This window comes from Panthera tigris, chromosome B3 (genome assembly GCF_018350195.1).
Source record: "Panthera tigris isolate Pti1 chromosome B3, P.tigris_Pti1_mat1.1, whole genome shotgun sequence".
Lineage (NCBI taxonomy): Eukaryota > Metazoa > Chordata > Mammalia > Carnivora > Felidae > Panthera > Panthera tigris.
In genome coordinates, this window is record NC_056665.1 from 62,729,471 (window position 1) to 62,747,212 (window position 17,742).

The following is a 17,742-nucleotide window of genomic DNA, read 5'->3' on the forward strand; positions in this document are numbered from 1 at the left end:
TTTCGTACCGTTTCAAATTCAGTATATTGTTTCTCGCAACGTATCTTGCAAAAGGAACCTGAAAAGCAAAGTTTCAAAGGTCGATGTTAAAATGTGCCAGAACCCACTCCTTTTGGTTTTTTAAGAACAGCTTTGTTGAGATATAAAGTCCACCCTTTTAAAGTGTACAATTCAGTCAGTCAGAGAAAGACAAATATCGTTATGACTTCACTTACATGAGGACTTTAAGATACAAAACAGGTGAACTTAAGGGAAGGGAAGCAAAAATCATATAAAAACAGGGAGGGGGACAAAACATAAGAGACTCTTAAATATAGAGAACAAACAGAGGGTTGCTGGAGGAGTTGTGGGAGGGGTATGGGCTAGATGGGTAATGGGCATTAAGGAATCTACTCCCGAAATCAGTGTTGCACTATATGCTAACTTGGATGTAAATTAAAAAGTAAATAAATTTAAAAAAATAACTCAGTGGTTTTTAGTCTATTCAGAGTTGGTCACTGCTCATCATTCACATTCCTTGAAATGTTCCTGACTCGGTCAGTCAGCAGTAGACCTACTGTGGGGCATGCTACCCACCTTATTCACTGTGGCACTTCTTAGGTTTTTCAATTTGAGAAAAACTTTTTTTTTTTTTTTAAAGTTTATTTATTTGAGGGGCTGGGCAGAGAGAGAGGGAGAGAATCCCAAGCAGGCTCCAGCAATTTCAGCACAGAGCCCGATGTTGGGCTCGATCCCACAAACCTTGAGATCATGACCTAAGTCAAAACCAAGAATCAGGGGCGCCTGGGTGGCTCAGTCGGTTAAGCGGCTGACTTCGGCTCAGGTCATGATCTCACGGTCCGTGAGTTTGAGCCCCGCGTCGGGCTCTGTGCTCACAGCTCAGAGCCCGGAGCCTGTTTCAGATTCTGTGTCTCCCTCTCTCTGACCCTCCCCCGTTCATGCTCTGTCTCTCTGTCTCAAAAATAAATAAACGTTAAAAAAAATTTTTAATAAAAAAAAAAAAACAAAAAAACCAAGAATCAGAAGCTCAACTGACTGAGCCACCCAGATGCCCCGAGAAAAACTCACTTTTAATTAAACACACTCTGTCCAATTTTATTATGCCAAATTGCGATCAGCAAGATCAGCACAAGTTACAGTAAAACCTTGGTTTGTGAGCATAATTAGTTCTGGAAACATGTTTGTAATCCAAAGCACTTGTGTATCAAAGCGAATTTCAAGAACCACTGTCTCAGTTGTGATCATGTGACATTTGGCATCATGTACTCCTCATGATGCACGACATCACTCATTTATCAGGTTAAAATTTATTAGAAATGTTTGCTCATGGGGTACCTGGGTGGCTCAGTCAGTTGAGCATCTAAATTCAGTTCAGGTCATGATCTCACGGTTCTCAGGTTTAAGCCCCGTGTCAGGCTCTGTGCTGACAGCTCAGAGCCTGGAGCCTGCTTTGGATTCTGTGTCTCCCTCTCTCTCTGCCCCTCTCCCGCTCATGCTCTTGGTCTCTCTCTCTCTCTCTCTCTCAAAAATAAATAAAAATATTTAAAAAAAAAAAAAAGAAGAAGAAATGTTTGCTTGTCTTGCAGAACACTCACTGAACAAGTTACTCACAATCCAAGGTTTTACTGTATTTGGTTACCCGTGAATTTTTTTTTTTTATCTATTTTGCCCATTCCCCTCCCCCTGCCCTCACCCCCGACTTCCTGCCTTTGGCAGTCACCAGTTTGTTCTCTGAATTTAAGAGTCTGTTTTTTGTTTTGTTTTTAGATTCCACATATAAGTGAAATTATATGGTACTTGTCATTCTCTGATGTATTTTACTTGGCATAATACCCTCTGGTTCCATCCATGTTGCAAATGGCAAGATTTCATTCTTTTTATGGCTGAGCAATATTCCACTGTATGTATATACCATATCTTCTTTATCCATTAAACTATCAGTGGACACTTGGGCTGTTTCCATATCTTGGCTACTATAAATAATATTAATTATACAAATAACTGGATGTTTTTTTTAAATTAATTTATTTATTTGAGACAGAGAAAGCGAAAGGACAAGAGGGGCAGAGGAGCTGAGGGGGGGGAGACAGAGGGAGAGAGGGAGGGGGGGAGGGAGGGAGGGGGAAAGACAGGGAGAGAGAGAATCTTAAGCAGGTTCTATGCTCCGTGGGGAGCCCCATACACGGCTGGATCCCATGACCCTGGGATCATGACTTGAGCTAAAATCAAGAGTTGGGACTCTCAACTGATTAAGCCACCCAGGCGCCTCTGACTGAATTTTTTAAAGTATCATGTATGATAATGCAGTCAAAATGGGTCTAATCTCTTATGATAAATTCCCTGATTTTTCCATGATCTTCTAGAAGTTCTTAACCACCTGCTAATAATAACCACAACTTATAAAATCATTGTCTGACTGTCCCAAGAGATCTGACCCAGTACCATTAACTACAGATCAAATTCTCAAAGGTACTCACTTTTTATTTGGGAGGACTGAGTATTAGCTTACAGAAAGGGAGCTCAGGTTTAAAAATCTGCACTGTAGGGGTGCTGGGTGGCTCAGTGGGTGAAGCATCCAACTCTTGATTTTGCCTCAGGTCATGATCTCACTGTCCCTGAGTTCAAGCCCCACATAGGGTTCCATGCTAACAGCGCAGAACCTGCTTGGGGTTCTCTCTCTCCCTTTCTCTGCCCCTCCCCAGCTCTCTCAAAATAAATAAAATAAATTTTTAAAAAAAATTTTTAGTGTTCATTTTTGAGAGAGAGAGACAGAGCACAAGCTGGGGAGGGGGTGGGTGCACAGGGTACAGAGAGTGACAGAGACACAGAATCCAAAGCAGGCCCCAAGCTGTCAGCACAAAGCCCGACACAGGGCTCAAACTCACGAGCCATGAATGAGATCATGACCTGAGCCGAAGTCGGAGCTTAACCGACTGAGTCACCCAGGCACCCCAATAAAATAAACTTTAAAAGAGGCTGACCATCTTTTCCGAAGTTTATCAGCCCAGCGCAATTTCTCTTCTGAGAACTGACTGGTTACAGCTTTTGCTCATCTCCCTACTTGTCAGTGCTTTCTGTGCATGAGGGGAATCACACCCTTGTCTGCCTTAGGCATGTTCATTGCTGCAGATGGCTTGTCAGCAACCAGCACGAGAGGAGTGCATAACCAGTCACTGCTGTCAAAGGGAACCCCGAGGGATCGGGAGAAAGCAAGCATGAGCGAAATTCGGCACACCTCATTATCAGACGCACTTGCAATTAGAAAAATTTCATTGTTCTCGACATTAACAGGTTAGGAAGTTAGGGAAGATCTAGTTAGGAGGTAAAGAAAAAAAATGCATTGATTTGTCTGACTTGGCCAGGTCCACCTGCTATGGTCACTCGGCAGAGCTCAACACTGAAATGCAGATGTGGCAATCCTAGGATCAGAAGTACTTGCTCCATAAGCAAGGTGGATGTACACAAGGTCAAGCGTATACTAAATTCCAGTAATGCTCTCACTGCAATAACTCCCTCAAGAATGTGTTTCTTTTTTTTTTTTTTTTTTTTTTTTTTAAATTTTTTTTAACGTTTATTTATTTTTGAGACAGAGAGAGACAGAGCATGAACGAGGGGAGGGTCAGAGAGAGAGGGAGACACAGAATCTGAAACAGGCTCCAGGCTCTGAGTGGTCAGCACAGAGTCTGACGCGGGGCTTGAACTCACAGACCGCGAGATCATGACCTGAGCCGAAGTCGGACGCTTAACCGACTGAGCCACCCAGGCGCCCCACAAGAATGTGTTTCTTAAAGGGGACATTTAGAATGGAAGCCTAGGGGAAAACATGACGGGCAAGGGTCAACCTGTCACACAGATGCCACCCGCGACCAGACATGATAGCTGGCCTGTCCCAGGGCGTTCCCAGCCTCACCCGCAGGTCGAAAGGAAGCATCACCAGCATCCCGCTGTGGTCCATGAATAAGGCAGCTTCGTTGTGCTCATATATTTGCCTATTTTGGGGAAGCAGGAGTGGGGTACACAGCTGGACAGCTCCTACACCAAGTCAGAAAAAATAACTGATCATCATGTTCTCATTCTTCCTGGGGGGGCAACTAAAAACGAACACCAACCTGACAGGTAAGTATCTGCTATTGGCTGCTGAAACCATCACCAGGCTCTCTCTGGTTCTCTAACCCCACTAACGGACAGCTCGTCTATTAAGTTTAACGTAGTCTTCCTTCTTTCCCTTTTTTTTTTTTTTTACGTCATCTTATTTCTGACTCCACGAACCAACTGTATTTTAGTAGCAAGCCTAAATATTCAAATCATAAATATTCAGATCTTCTCCTCTCAATAAGTTGAGTGTTAAAAATAAGCCTAAATGTCACATGATGTCAAGTGCCTGTAACCGAATTTAAAGGTAAAATATGGCTGCACCCAAATCTGTGAACAGTACTTTTTTTAAAAAAAATTAACAGTACTTTCTAATGATGCAACAGAACACCTTTTGAGAAGGCCTAGGATTTTTTTTAAAAAAGGACATACCATGTCTTTTAAAGATGCGGATGATGGTGTCACACACATGTTGCTGTATCTTGGCTGTACGGATTGAGAAGGTGCCCTAAAATATGACCAATTAACACATCATCAAAAGTCAAATTAAAAAGTTCTCTTAAAATGGTTATGTGTAGCTTGCAATAAATACCACATTGCTTATCCCTAGGACCACAAAAGGGATGTCAACAATGAGTCCCTTTTTGAGCATGCTCAGGGGGGCCATCTTGAAGAAGGCCACCAACAGCTCAAAGGCCAGATTCTTGTTTTTAAAAAAAAATTTTTTTTTTTAACGTTTATTTATTTTTGAGACAGAAAGAGACAGAGCATGAACGGGGGAGGGTCAGAGAGAGGGAGACACAGAATCTGAAACAGGCTCCAGGCTCTGAGCTGTCAGCACAGAGACTGACGCGGGGCTCGAACTCACGGACCGCGAGATCATGACCTGAGCCGAAGTCAGCCGCTTAACCGAGCCACCCAGGTGCCCCGTCCAGATTCTTAACCATGTTGAAATATGCCTTTCAGATAGAGCTGATCACACAACACGTTCTCCCCAAGGATTCTTGGGGATGCAACTGTCACAGAGCAATCAGACATCTGATAGCATCAGACCCCCTCCCACATACCAAGGTAATCCATGGTGGCCCCCTTGAAAGCTACCCGGCGTTTATCTGTTTTATAAAGAGCTTTTTCATTTGTTTCTTAGTACACAAGTAACACCATTTTGCTAGAGAAAATTTAGAAAGAACCAACAAGAAAAATGACAAAAATAAACAACTCACCTATAATCCTGTAAGTATCTTTCTCATATTGCCAGCCAGCAAAAACTGGTTTGGCCGTTGATAAGTACACTAATCTTCCACAAACCTTACCACTACTTTACTACTCTTCTAAAATTACATCATTCTTTCAAGCATACAGAAACATACAAAGAAAATAACAAATATGTTATTCATCCATGCAACTTTTTCAAATTTTAACATTTTGCTATATTGTTCCAGACTGTTTTTGTTTAAAATGGAATGGGCGGGGAGGGGAGGAGAGGGAAAAGTGAAAAAGTTGAAGGTTGCCAAACCTGGCAATGTTTCAGAAACCACCCGGGGTGATTTTAAGAGGAGACACTTGGAGTGCCTCACACCTAGAAATTCCAAGTCACTAGATCGGATATAGGGCCCAAGTGTCAGAAATGCCCAAGGGCCTCTCAGATATACCTTCAGGTGCAGCCAGCATTGGGAGCAACTGACCCCATATGGATGTGAACGGGTTAGATGCTTTCAGCTCTGGGCAGCTGCGCCCGGGCTCAGTCTCTAAAAGCACTGCTGCTTAATCTGTTAGGTGGATGGAGAAGGGCATGGGTCAGGAACTCCTTAGAGTTAAGCAATTAAAAGTATGGCTCTTCCCAGGGGCGCCTGGGTGGCTCAGGTGGTTAAGTGTCCCACTTTGGCTCAAGTCATGATCTCACGGTTCATGAGTTCGAGCCCTGCGTCGGGCTTGTGCTGACCGCTCAGAGCCTGGAGCCTGCTTCAGATTCTGTCTCTGTCTCTCTGCCCCTCCCCTGCTCATACTGTGTCTCTGTCTCTCTCAAAAAATAAACATTTAAAAGGAAAAAAAAAAAAAAAAAGCATGGCTCTTCCCAGAATGATACATATGTGCCTATTTTGCACATAACGGACCTCAGAATAAGAACATACGCTGGAGGCATTAAAGGAATCCATGAAAACTAAGGAACTGACTTGCCCCGTCTGTGAACCAAGCTGAGCTCTCTTTTGGAAGCTGAGCTCAAGCCCACCTTCAGCATGTTGCTGTCATAGGTGTAATCGATGGCGGGGGAGATGCGCTGGGAGAAGATCTGGGCCATCATGGTGCGGTAGGCCTTGCCATCCACGTTGGCCAGGGTGTGGTGCAGAACTTCGTGCAGCTCCGACTCCTCCATCTGGGGTGGGGGCAGCAGCTCACTCTTGAGCAGTTCTGTGGCCGTGGGCCGCTTGGCGGGATCATGGTTCAACAGCCAGGAGATGACAGATTTCTGTAACGAAAGTCAGGCACGCTGGTGACCGGATGCAACAGAAGATGCTCTGGAATTCTGACAAGCTGGTGGTTGATTCAGGTCAAAGAAAAGACACCACACTTCTTGCACTGAGTTGGTGCATTGTAATTGGTAGCTCTGAAATCACTCAAGCTGTCATTTCTCGCCCTGCACTTCATTCTGGCCACAGAGTTGTGAGATAGTATAATAGAAGTGTTTCTTAAAAGGCAGAGCCCCTTTTTACATTTTATTGTTATGAACAACCAGAAGATCCTCAACTCAACAACACAGAAGCAGAACTGAGGCCTTATAAACACACAAAATACTTTATCAAAACAGGTATAGGAAGGAAAATAATTATCCCTAGATGCCTAATTTTAGTAAAAATTATAATGCAGAGTAGCTGCTGGAATCCTTACATCTTGTTCTAATTTTTTCCTCTCCATTTATGTTATCTGTATTAAGGTCATTCCCTGGAATTCTCTTGATTTATGTTACTCATTTATTATGACCTCAAAGCCACTACGTCAATAAGCAGGGAACTATGTGAGAACACCCTGAACCTTGAAAGGTTCCTTCATGAGTCCTTAATTCTCCTGTTTACACTAAGGACTTATAAAGAGAGGAATATGTGAGATGAGAAAAATGTCAATTTTTAGATGAATCTTATTAAGCATTTTTTAGTTACAGATTCTTAATATATTCTCTCTCTGCGGCCCTCCTAACTCCTACTGCTGTCTTAGGCTGAAAGAAAAACACATATAAAGAAAGGATGAATTAAAAAAAAAAAGAAAATAAATGAAAAGAAAGGAATGAACAAGACACCACTTTTATGAAAAGTTAAATTAAACTGGTAAAGGGGTGCCTGGGGTGGCTCAGTTGGTTAAGCGTCTGACTTCAGCTCAGGTCATATCTCACGGCTTGTGAGTTTGAGCCCCGTGTCGGGCTCTGTGCTGACAGCTCAGAGCCTGGAAGCTGCTTCAGAGTCTGTCTCCTTCTCTCTCACCAACTCGTGTGCACATACACACGCGTGCTCTCTCTCTCTCAAAAATAAACGTTAAAAAAGTTTTTTAATTTAAACTGGTAAAAGCAATTCCATATTTAGCAATACAGACCCTATTACAATGCTCGATTTCTGTTGTGTGGCAACAATTGTATCATATTCAGTACATATGCATTTTCTACGCTGTTTCTTTTCAGATAAAAAGCAACAGCTATGATGTGGGGGACAGCACGGGCTGCGGTTCCGGGACCACGTTTATCTGGCTCAAACACAAATACTTTCGGGTACCCAGTACATACCTCTGGGAGGTGAGCAATCACCGTTGAGAGAAATGGTTGGTACAGTTGCTCTTGTGTTTGTAGTTTAATAAAACAGACCCCACAGCTGCCAACACGTGGAAATACTAAGAAGAACTTGTTATAGGGAAAGGCTATGAAATGAACATTTATTTATGACATCCAGAAACACAGGAAACGACTCCGTTCAAATCAATGATAATAGCTAACAAAAGCAGCAGAAACACAATGCAGTGTATTTTCTAATGGTCCTTCGCTAATGGAACAGATGAGGCAGAACGGGTTCCTCCAGCCATAAATAAATGTCCTGTTTAATACTACCGAATTACAGAACGTTAGTGTTAATATAAATAAAGGGCACTTAATCCTTTTATTTGACAGGTGAGGAAAATCAAAATCTAGATAAGTGACTCGTCCAATCAGATACATAGCCAATAAGCAAGAAATTGCAAACTAATGCCATGTTCTAGCGAAGCTTCTGTTCTCAACACTAATAATTTAAATAAGCGATTTTGCCTTGATAATAAAGAAAAGTCAGGATAAACTTCCATATGCCAGATTATCAACCAAGGAAGGCTTCGCCAAGATAAACCACCAAACACTAAGAAGAAATGCACACCAGAAGCACAATACACAGGTTCACCAATAATTACTCATTCACATTAGCTGGATGCCAAATAAGCCATGACATGCGTTACATATACACATACTCAGGTGTTTATAGTATGGAGGATAAATTATTTTACTTTAAAATACTATCATCATCAGACTGTCGAGTCTTCTCCTTTACAATCTGAGCTACTTTAACTACAAAACTGAATGAAATTATAGTTTTAAACTGTATTCTTTTCTTAAAAAGTTCCAAGCTTTCTCTAACATAATGAAATCTAAAAGCTTTCTCTTTTTTTCCAACAGCTAAGCCAAGGTTCCAAACAGCACTTCAAAAGCACAATGAACCACACAAAAGAACCCTGTAGCTGGTTAATTTTCTGTGCCAGTCCTTGGCATTTTTATGGTGTATTTCGAGTCTAATAACATTTAAAGCATTTCATCTTTTGATGTTTTTCCCCACGGTGTTCCCAGGGCACGAGAGAATGAGTGGCAGAACAGTACTAATTGAAAAAGAAGAAAAACAGTAATTAAAATCCTAGGGTGAAGACACAGTAATGGAAGTGTCAGAGAATTACCTGCTTTGTATTCTCTCCATCATCGAAGTCTTCTGGAAACTTAGGCGACGTGGGCTAAAAGAATATTATATTCAAACCAGTAAGTGCTTGGCAAACTGCCACAGTGAAAAAGCATTTAAATCACCAGACGTAAGAAAATCGAGTATAAAAATGAAAACAAGGAAAGACTGAAGTGATACCTTCTTGAAGCCCAAGGCCCACAGTTCCAAGCACATAAATATTATTTTAACACAAATTTTACCCAAATGACAGCCAGATGATAGAAAGCACCTCATCTGAGGACAAAGTATTTTAAAATCTAATGGTTTCAGAGGAAGACAAAGTAGCTTTATAAAACACACAGATGAAAAGAAAAAAAAAAAAAAACCCCAAAAAACAAAACAAAAACCCAAAACAAAAAAAACACCAAAGCACCAACACACAATAACAACAACAACAACAAAAACCAAACATTAATACTTAAAACCCGTATCTCCTGAAAAGCTCCCACCTTTCTGGTAAATAAGATTTCAATCATAGCATCAACTTGACAGCTTAGATATTCTTCAAATGAGGGAACAAACATGAACTTTAGACTAAAGAAAGGCACTTCATCAAGGAAATAATCCTAGAAGAGCATTCCAAGTCAAGGCAAGGACATGGTAATCACTTTATTTACTTCCATACTTTGTGAACATCGTGGTCTATGCTGTACTGGCAATAAAATAATTCTAGTTTTCAAAAATACCTAGAGGAATATTCTCAGTCATGGTGGATAGGATTTCAGCTCAGGAAAATAGGTGGCTTTTTGCTTTGCTCATGAACATGCAAATCTAAGCCACCCCCATTCACCCAAACCTTGATGCTCTCCACTTTGTCCTAAAGCTCTTTGTAATGGGCATCCTGGGCCTCACACACTGTTAACACTGGTCCCTTTTAGTTTGGGCAATAGGTGAGGCAAGGATTAATCCCAAAATCACTAAGGGAAATTTCCCTGGGGAAAAAAATTCAAGTGGCTGCTATCTTCCCCAGACCCTTTTAAATTTCTGGCCATAGGGGTATTCCTGAGGCATTACTACCATGTCCTTTTGGTTAGAACCTTTCATTTCTAGAACTAAATCTCCATTATCCTTATAACTCATTTCCCACCATTGCAACTACATCAATATCATGCAAAATTTTTTGATTCTTCTTTTGTTTTAAAACCAAGAGTAAATCTCTAAGAATAATTTTTTAAAAGTAACTATGACCTAGCAATCTCTCCAAGTAGGATTTCCAAAAACAAACAAAACTGGGGAAAGTTTCTCATGACTGGAAGTGTATAAGCAGAGGAGATTTCCTTTTACTAGAAATATAGATTATAGTGAAACTGCCTCTTCCATGTTATAAATACCAGAAGGGTCCCCTGCATTAAATTCTGATGTCCACGCTAAGATTTGGGTTACTGGAAGTTGAGGCATTAAAACATCTGATACATACATCTCTGAGTTGGTTGAGAACAAAGATCCTTTCTGAGGCCGTGACCATGGGGTGGTAGGACATCTCAAAGAAGATAATTCCCAGGCTGAAGAGATCCACTTTCTAAGGAGTAAAAAGAACTGTATTTAGACAGCCTTGATATGAACATGTCATTTACCAGGAAATTATACGATGAGCACTGTTAGCTGGAAAAAGGTTTACTAAGGGAAAAACAAGCCACGCTAGAAAAAACTTGGTTTTTTCTAAAAAAATTATAGGTATAAAGTGCAGACAAAATACTTGCTGTGGGGGCGCCTGGGTGGCTCAGTCGGCTAAGCGTCCGACTTCGGCTCAGGTCATGATCTCGCGGTCCGTGAGTTCGAGCCCCGCGTCGGGCTCTGTGCTGACAGCTCAGAGCCTGGAGCCTGTTTCAGATTCTGTGTCTCCCTCTCTCTCTGACCCTCCCCCATTCATGCTCTGTCTCTTTCTGTGTCAAAAGTAAATAAACGTTAAAAAAAAATTGAAAAAAAAAAAAAGAAAACATCTTTCCTTATAAAAATAAATAAATAAATAAATATTAAAAAAAAAAACAAAATACTTGCTGTGATTTCTCAATGCTTTCCTTGAAAGTTCACTGAAATTGGTTTAGCGATATACACAGACATAGAAAATCACTGGCTGACCACTGAGAGTGATCCCTAAAGAGCAAGGACAAATGAAATCTGTCCAAGGAATTTGCTTTGCTTTGCTTCCTTACCCATCATCTCAAAAGTGAAACGCAGACCAAAATCTGCAGTTGATGGCAGAGGTCAACTACTGATTGCAAAGCCATACCAATGAGGATAGAAAAATGGCGCAAGTAAAAAAGCAAAAGGGCAAGTCAGTGCACAGAGTCTCAGGTAGGGAGCTGGCAAGAGGAGGATGCAGTGTGGAAGGCAATGTGCCTGAGGCAGCCGGCAGGGGTACCCTGCCGAGAGGGAGGACTGTACGTGGCAAACTGCACACAGGCACAGAAGCCACTTTCAAGGGCAACTCTTGCATGAATTTGGACTCAAGGATTAGTAGGGGAGAATCCAATTATTACCAGTGATGTCCCAAGTCTTAGAAACAAACACTGGCTGTGGCATTTCCTACACACTGTCTGTAGAAAATGGTGAACATGCAGAAAAGCACCAAGAAAAACAGCAATCACCCCTAATGCCACTGCTCAAGGATATTTACTACTGGTCTAAGACAGGCCTGCTGGTTTTTAAACGCATCCACACACATACACACACCCCCTATAAAACTACAACCATACTATGGTTTGTAACTTTTATCCCCTTAAGATAGCGAGAATATTTTTCAACGTTATAGCATTTTTCTAGAACAGGCTTTTAAAACATGATATTAATGACGTACAGTATTCAATTACATGGAAGTCCCAGAATTTATTTAACCATTTCTTTTTATTTTTTTTAATGTTTTTATTTATTTTTGAGACAGAGAGAGACAGAGCATGAGCAGGAGAGGGGCAGAGAGAGAGGGAGACACAGAATCCGAAGCAGGCTCCAGGCTCTGAGCTGTCAGCACAGAGCCCGACGTGGAGCTTGAACTCACGGACCGTGAGACCATGACCTGAGCTGAAGTCAGACGCTCAACCGACTGAGCCACCCAGGCGCCCCTTTAACCATTTATTTTTAAACACCATTATTTTTCACTGTTCTAAATAATGCTGTGATGAACCCCTTTTACACCCATCTTTTTGGATGTCGTTGTTTCCTCTGGATAGCTTTCAAAAGGGGGAGGTGCTGGGCCAAAGGGTGGATAGAGCCCCTTTAAGGATTTCATTACACCTTGCAAACTGAACTCAGAGAGGTGACGTTAAAGGTGCCCTCACATGCCCATGTCGCATGCGCACGCACCTCCCACACCCTGGCCCTGCTGGGTATTTGGAGGCCTGGCTCTATGTCACTACCCAGCGATCTCTGTCAGAATGGAAACCCAAACCTGGGTTTTACTGCAAGCCTGAAAATATGCTCTGATGTGAATGGCCTAGTCTATTTTTGAGATTTAGCTCTACACTCTTTCCCTAAGTCACCCCATCCAGTCCCATGGCTTTCAATCCCTCTTGGGCTGATGACTCTCATAGGTATACTTCTGAGTCTGACCTTTCTTCTGAATTCAAGTCCTGAGTCTTCAACAACCTACTGGAAATCTCTAACTGGATCTCTCATCAGGCATTTCCAACTCAACGCTGCCCCCCAAATGGAATTTTCCTGCTGTCTCCCCCTTTCTCTTTCCCCATCTCAGTCAGCTAGCTTTCCCCAGCTGCTGCAGCAGAAACCTGAGGACCATCTCATACCCTCCTTTTCCTGACCCAACATCCACTCCGTCAGGAAGCCTGTCAACTCCCCTCCGCAGTGTCTTACAGGAAGCACGGTTCCCATCTTCACTGCTCCCGCTCTAGTTCCAGCTAGCAGCCACCCCGCCTGACTCCTGCAAAGCTTCCAGCAACAGGTGGAGTGAACTCTCTTGCTCCAGACCCTTCACTGGCTCCTGGTGCAAACTCCTATTGTGGCTAAGCTGGCCCTGGATCATGTGACCCTCATCTTCCTTTCCAGCTTCACTTCATGCCTCTCTCCCCCATAGCTCACCAGGCTACAGCCGCACGGACGATCTTTGTGATTGTCCCAAACGTGCCAAGCAAGCTCTCACTCAGTTCTCTCCTTATGCATGCTATTTCTTCTGCTTACCCTTTCTCTCAGCTCCCAGCTTCTTGTGGGTTGTCCCTTATCCTAAAAGCCATCCCCTTGGGGAAGCCTTCTATGGTCAGTTTATCTAAAGATGATGCTCCCTATTATACTCTGGTCACTGGAGTTCATTTCTTTTCTTTACAATTTGTGATTCTTTCCTTTATTTTTTACTTGTTTATTGTCTATTTCATCCCCAAAGGATAAGCTCCCCAAGAGCTGGAATACGACACCCGTCTTATTAGTCAACTGTACTGTTCCCTGTGTTCCTGGAGCCTAGCCTAGGACCAGGTTAGTGCAAATCCTCTTTGGATAGATGGACTGTAAGGTCCTTGGCAGCAAAAGCCAGTTTCAGTTACTGTTCGGGGACACCACGTGCGCTATGTGGAATAGTCACCTCAATTGGCATGTGGACACATAGCAAGGAAATGAATGTTCCTGAACATCTCAGCTGGTAACTAAACCTCAAATACTGTGATCTTGATGTTCTTACTAATGGGGTGTCTGGGTGGCTCAGTGGTAGCGTCTGACCATGGCTCAGGTTATGATCTCACGGTTCATGAGTTCAAGCCCCACGTTTTGGTCTGTGCTGACAGCTCAGAGCCTGGAGCCTGCTTCGGATTCTGTGCCTTCCTCTCTCTCTCTGCTCCCCCTCACCCCTCTCACACTGTCTCTGTCTCTCAAAAAATGAATAAATGTTAAAAAAAAATTTTTTTTTTTTGATGCTCTGTTATCTTACTCTTGAGACCTTTCTTTTTCCCCAGAAGGCTTCCCCTTTACCTGGTTATACGTGGGTCTGGTGCTTCCTTGGACCTCTGGGCTTACGTACAAAGCAGTGCCAACCATCCCCGTCAAATGACCTACGTGGAAGAAGGCAGAGGGAAGGCTTTCTAATGACAGGAGTAAGGCAAATTTTTATTTAAAAAAAAAAAAGTTTTTTAAGAGTGAAGCATGATCTGTTAACTATTCACTGTACTCAGAGGAAGAAACAGCATGCAATTCACTAAGGCATTACGTCTAAGTCATGTATGGCCACACATTGTGTTTCACACAGGAGGTCTTTGCTGTTGCACACGGGCGGTGCCAGAATGAACACCCGAGACGCCCAGGTCATGAGGTAACCTCACACTGCCATGTGGGGTCAGACAAAGCGTAACTATCTACCTGTGGGAGCCAATTACTCTAACCAAAGCTCTAATTTCTCAGAGTTCCAAAGAACAAATAACATAGTAAAAAGGGGATAAAATTAAAGCATTTTCATGATTTTGTTAATTTAATGAGTAACTGTAATTTGCTTTAGAGTAAAATCTTTCTAGATGAAAAACAGGTTTCAGATTAAGAAATTTTATACTGTATAGTATACATAAAATTCTCCAAAGAGTAGATCTTATGTTGAGTGTTCTTAGAAAATTAATAATCATAACCATTATTATTATGATTATTATTATAATAAATAGAAGGGCAGGAGGGGGAGCCTGGGTAGCTCGGTTAGTTAAGTAGCTGACTTCATCTCAGGTCATGATCTCGCGGTTTGTGGGTTCGAGCCCCGCATCGGGCTCTGTGCTGACAGCTCAAAGGCAGGAGCCTGCTTTGGATTCTGTGTCCCCCTCTCTCTCTGCCCCTCCCCTGCTCACGCTCTGTCTCAAGTAAATAAACATAAAAAAAAATAAAAATTAAAAAACATAATAGGGCAGGAGGAAACTTGGAGGCTATGAATATATTCATGACATAGACTGAGATGATGGTTTCATGGGTATAAATGTATAACCAAACTCCTCAGGTTATATACATTATATTTGCAGTGTTTTGTATTTAAAAAAGAGAGACAGAGAATAAGGGATAAAAAACCTTTGTGGTCTGCTTTTTAATACACTACATATACAGGTTTCTGGATTTACCTGAAGGGTCTGGCTTAATCAAGTGATCTGCTGTATCATCTTGCTTGCCATCAGCCTAAAAAATATAAGCCAGTCAAATATCACTCTTAAAATGTTTTATTATTCTACAGGAATAGCTTCTCCATTTCTAAATGAAGACTGAAAAATTATCCACAGAACACAGACTAACTAGAACAATGCTTTTTCTGAGCTTTAAATATGTTTTGTTTAGTTACCCTACTAATGCAGGACTCAGTGGAAACCCAATGAGATTAAGGAGAAGGGCACTTTGTTGTAGAATTCTTTCTTTGTGGCAGGAAGCTCCAACAGCTTACAGAAACCAATGTATTTTCACATTGCAGATGGCAAAACAGAGTCTATTTACTAGGAAAATTAAGAGTATGATAACAACAACAACAAACTCACTTTCTAACTTTCCCACTGCTGTTTCCTTATCTGGGTGAATCTGTATTCTTCTTTCCAAGAGGCTGGTCACCAAATCTGTTCCACTCTCAGTGCTAGCAACAATCAGGTAGCCTCACCTTCCTCAACTGTGCCTGTGACAGCACCGTCTCACAAGTGACCCTAAATCACTGTCTTCTGGGGTCACTCCACAGGCTCCTGTCACAAGAACCACCATCCATAATAGCATCTCTGACATTAATGCCATTAAGCCTTCCCCAAGAGGGAAATGCCAGGCACTGTTCCAGGTGCTTTACCTGTATTCTCATTTTATCCCGCCAGCAACACTGAAGTCGGTATTAGCATTAGGTACATTTTATTTTTTAATTTTTTTTTTTTAACGTTTTATTTATTTTTGAGACAGGGAGAGACAGAGCATGAACGGGGGAGGGTCAGAGAGAGGGAGACACAGAATCCGAAACAGGCTCCACGCTCTGAGCTGTCAGCACAGAGCCTGACGCGGGGCTCGAACTCACGGACCGCGAGTTCATGACCTGAGCCGAAGTCGGACGCTCAACCGACTAGGCCACCCAGGCGCCCCAATAGGTACATTTTATACAGGAGGTATTGAGAGGTTAACTAGCTAACCTGCCCAAGGTCATGCCACAAGGGACCAGCAGGGATAGGATTCTAGCCTAGGTCAGGGCCTCCAGAACCTGTGCCCTTATCTACTCACTATACTATAGCCTCCAGATATCAAGTTAAATTATTTCGTTTGGGGATCAAGATGCCATCATCTGGGCCTTCCTTGGTCTTAGCACTTCAAAATTCCCTGCTGTTGGGGCACCTGGGTGGCTCAGTGGGTTGAGTGTCTGACTTCGGTTCAGGTCAGTATCTTGCAGTCCATGAATTCGAGCCCCACGTCGGTCTCTGTGCTGACAGCTCAGAGCCTGGAGCCTGCTAAGGATTCTGTCTCCTTCTCTCTCTGCCCCTGCCCCACTCGTACTCTGTCTCTCTCTCTTTCAAAAGTAAATAAACATAAAAAAAATTTTAAAAATTTAAAAAGCCCCACTGTTCTACTCAGGCCCACACCCTCACTGTCCCCTTCTGTTTCCTCCCTCTCCTCTCCTAACCTCACCTTCTGGTTTTGCTCCTATAGTTGGAAATTTTGCTCCTATGGCACCATTGATCCTGTTTTCTTTCTCTGACCCCCCTGAAAATTAACTGCATGTACTAGAGATTTTATGCCTAGCAAATTTGTCTTACTGTAAGTAAAGACTCTTCCTCTGGCACTTAAGGCCTGCCAACTAGGAGAATCCCAGCTGTCCACCATCATCACTGCTCCCGTTTGACTCATAGCTTTAACCAACCAGACAGCCTGCTGGCCTCCAATCATGTCTGTTCACCCCAGGGCCTTTGCTTACGCTGTTCTCTCTCTCTGGGATCCCCTACCCGGTCTGCCCTCAATCTCAGCCTGCTGGACTCCCACCCATCCTTTAAGGCCCATCTGAAATGTTCGTTTCTTTATACCGCCCTTCTGGGTCTTTATAACTATATCAAAATTTTCTCGTGCCTTTGGTCTTATATCTCGATTTCTCTTACTACACATTATTTTAGCTTTGCATGTTAAAGAATTACTCTGTAATGTTGTAAAGAATAAAATAAATACCTTCTGAGTTACATGTTGTCTAGGACTGGCTCTTCTCATATTTGTTGTTTGTTTTTAGCTTTGTTTCCCTAAATTAACTAAAAGCTCCTCAAGTGTAAAGCATCTAGCCTAGTGCCTGGCATGGTAGACCAAACTAGCAAACTATTTCATCAAGTATTATATGTCTTTGACCTAACTCTCATCCACAAACCGGTAATTTTATACCTCTCAAGTGGAACGTCCTCACTAAGATGTATTCACCCTTGCAAAGCCTAAAAGATCAGTGGTAGTTCACCCCTTCAGACTTGCAAAATTTCCTGAAGATTACATGGCACAGTTCAGTCAACCTCGTAACTGTCAAAGTTATGAGGATAATGAAGGCATACAGGGCCATTTTTCAGGCATAGTCTAATCTGAAAAATACTCACCGTGAAGGCTAGATGGTCTGTCGCCAAACCAAAATCACCTATTTTTACATGGTCATCGGAATCCAAAAAAATGTTGACAGGCTTCAAATCCCGGTGAATCATTCCCTGATGGAAGAGAGCAAAGAACGGTTTCCCAAATACAGTTTATAGTTATACCTGTTTCCTAATTTCAA

General features: G+C 42.3%; 1 protein-coding gene across 5 annotated transcripts in view; it reads right to left on the reverse strand.

Moving 5' to 3' along the window:
• EIF2AK4 (eukaryotic translation initiation factor 2 alpha kinase 4) overlaps nt 1–17,742 on the reverse strand; it is a 98,282-nt gene that overhangs the window by 29,909 nt on the left and 50,631 nt on the right. For all 5 annotated transcript variants that reach the window (XR_006218674.1, XM_042989171.1, XM_007081644.3 and 2 more), the window contains exons 16-24: nt 17,570–17,674; nt 15,113–15,167; nt 13,995–14,074; nt 10,504–10,605; nt 9,046–9,099; nt 6,323–6,559; nt 4,525–4,600; nt 3,911–4,032; nt 9–58 (exon numbers count right to left, since the gene is read on the reverse strand). Coding sequence is in view for 4 of the 5 variants with exons in the window: in XM_042989171.1 (XP_042845105.1) it covers nt 9–58; nt 3,911–4,032; nt 4,525–4,600; nt 6,323–6,559; nt 9,046–9,099; nt 10,504–10,605; nt 13,995–14,074; nt 15,113–15,167; nt 17,570–17,674 (881 nt within the window). In the remaining variant the exon portion in view is untranslated. The remainder of the gene's footprint in view (nt 1–8; nt 59–3,910; nt 4,033–4,524; nt 4,601–6,322; nt 6,560–9,045; nt 9,100–10,503; nt 10,606–13,994; nt 14,075–15,112; nt 15,168–17,569; nt 17,675–17,742) is intronic.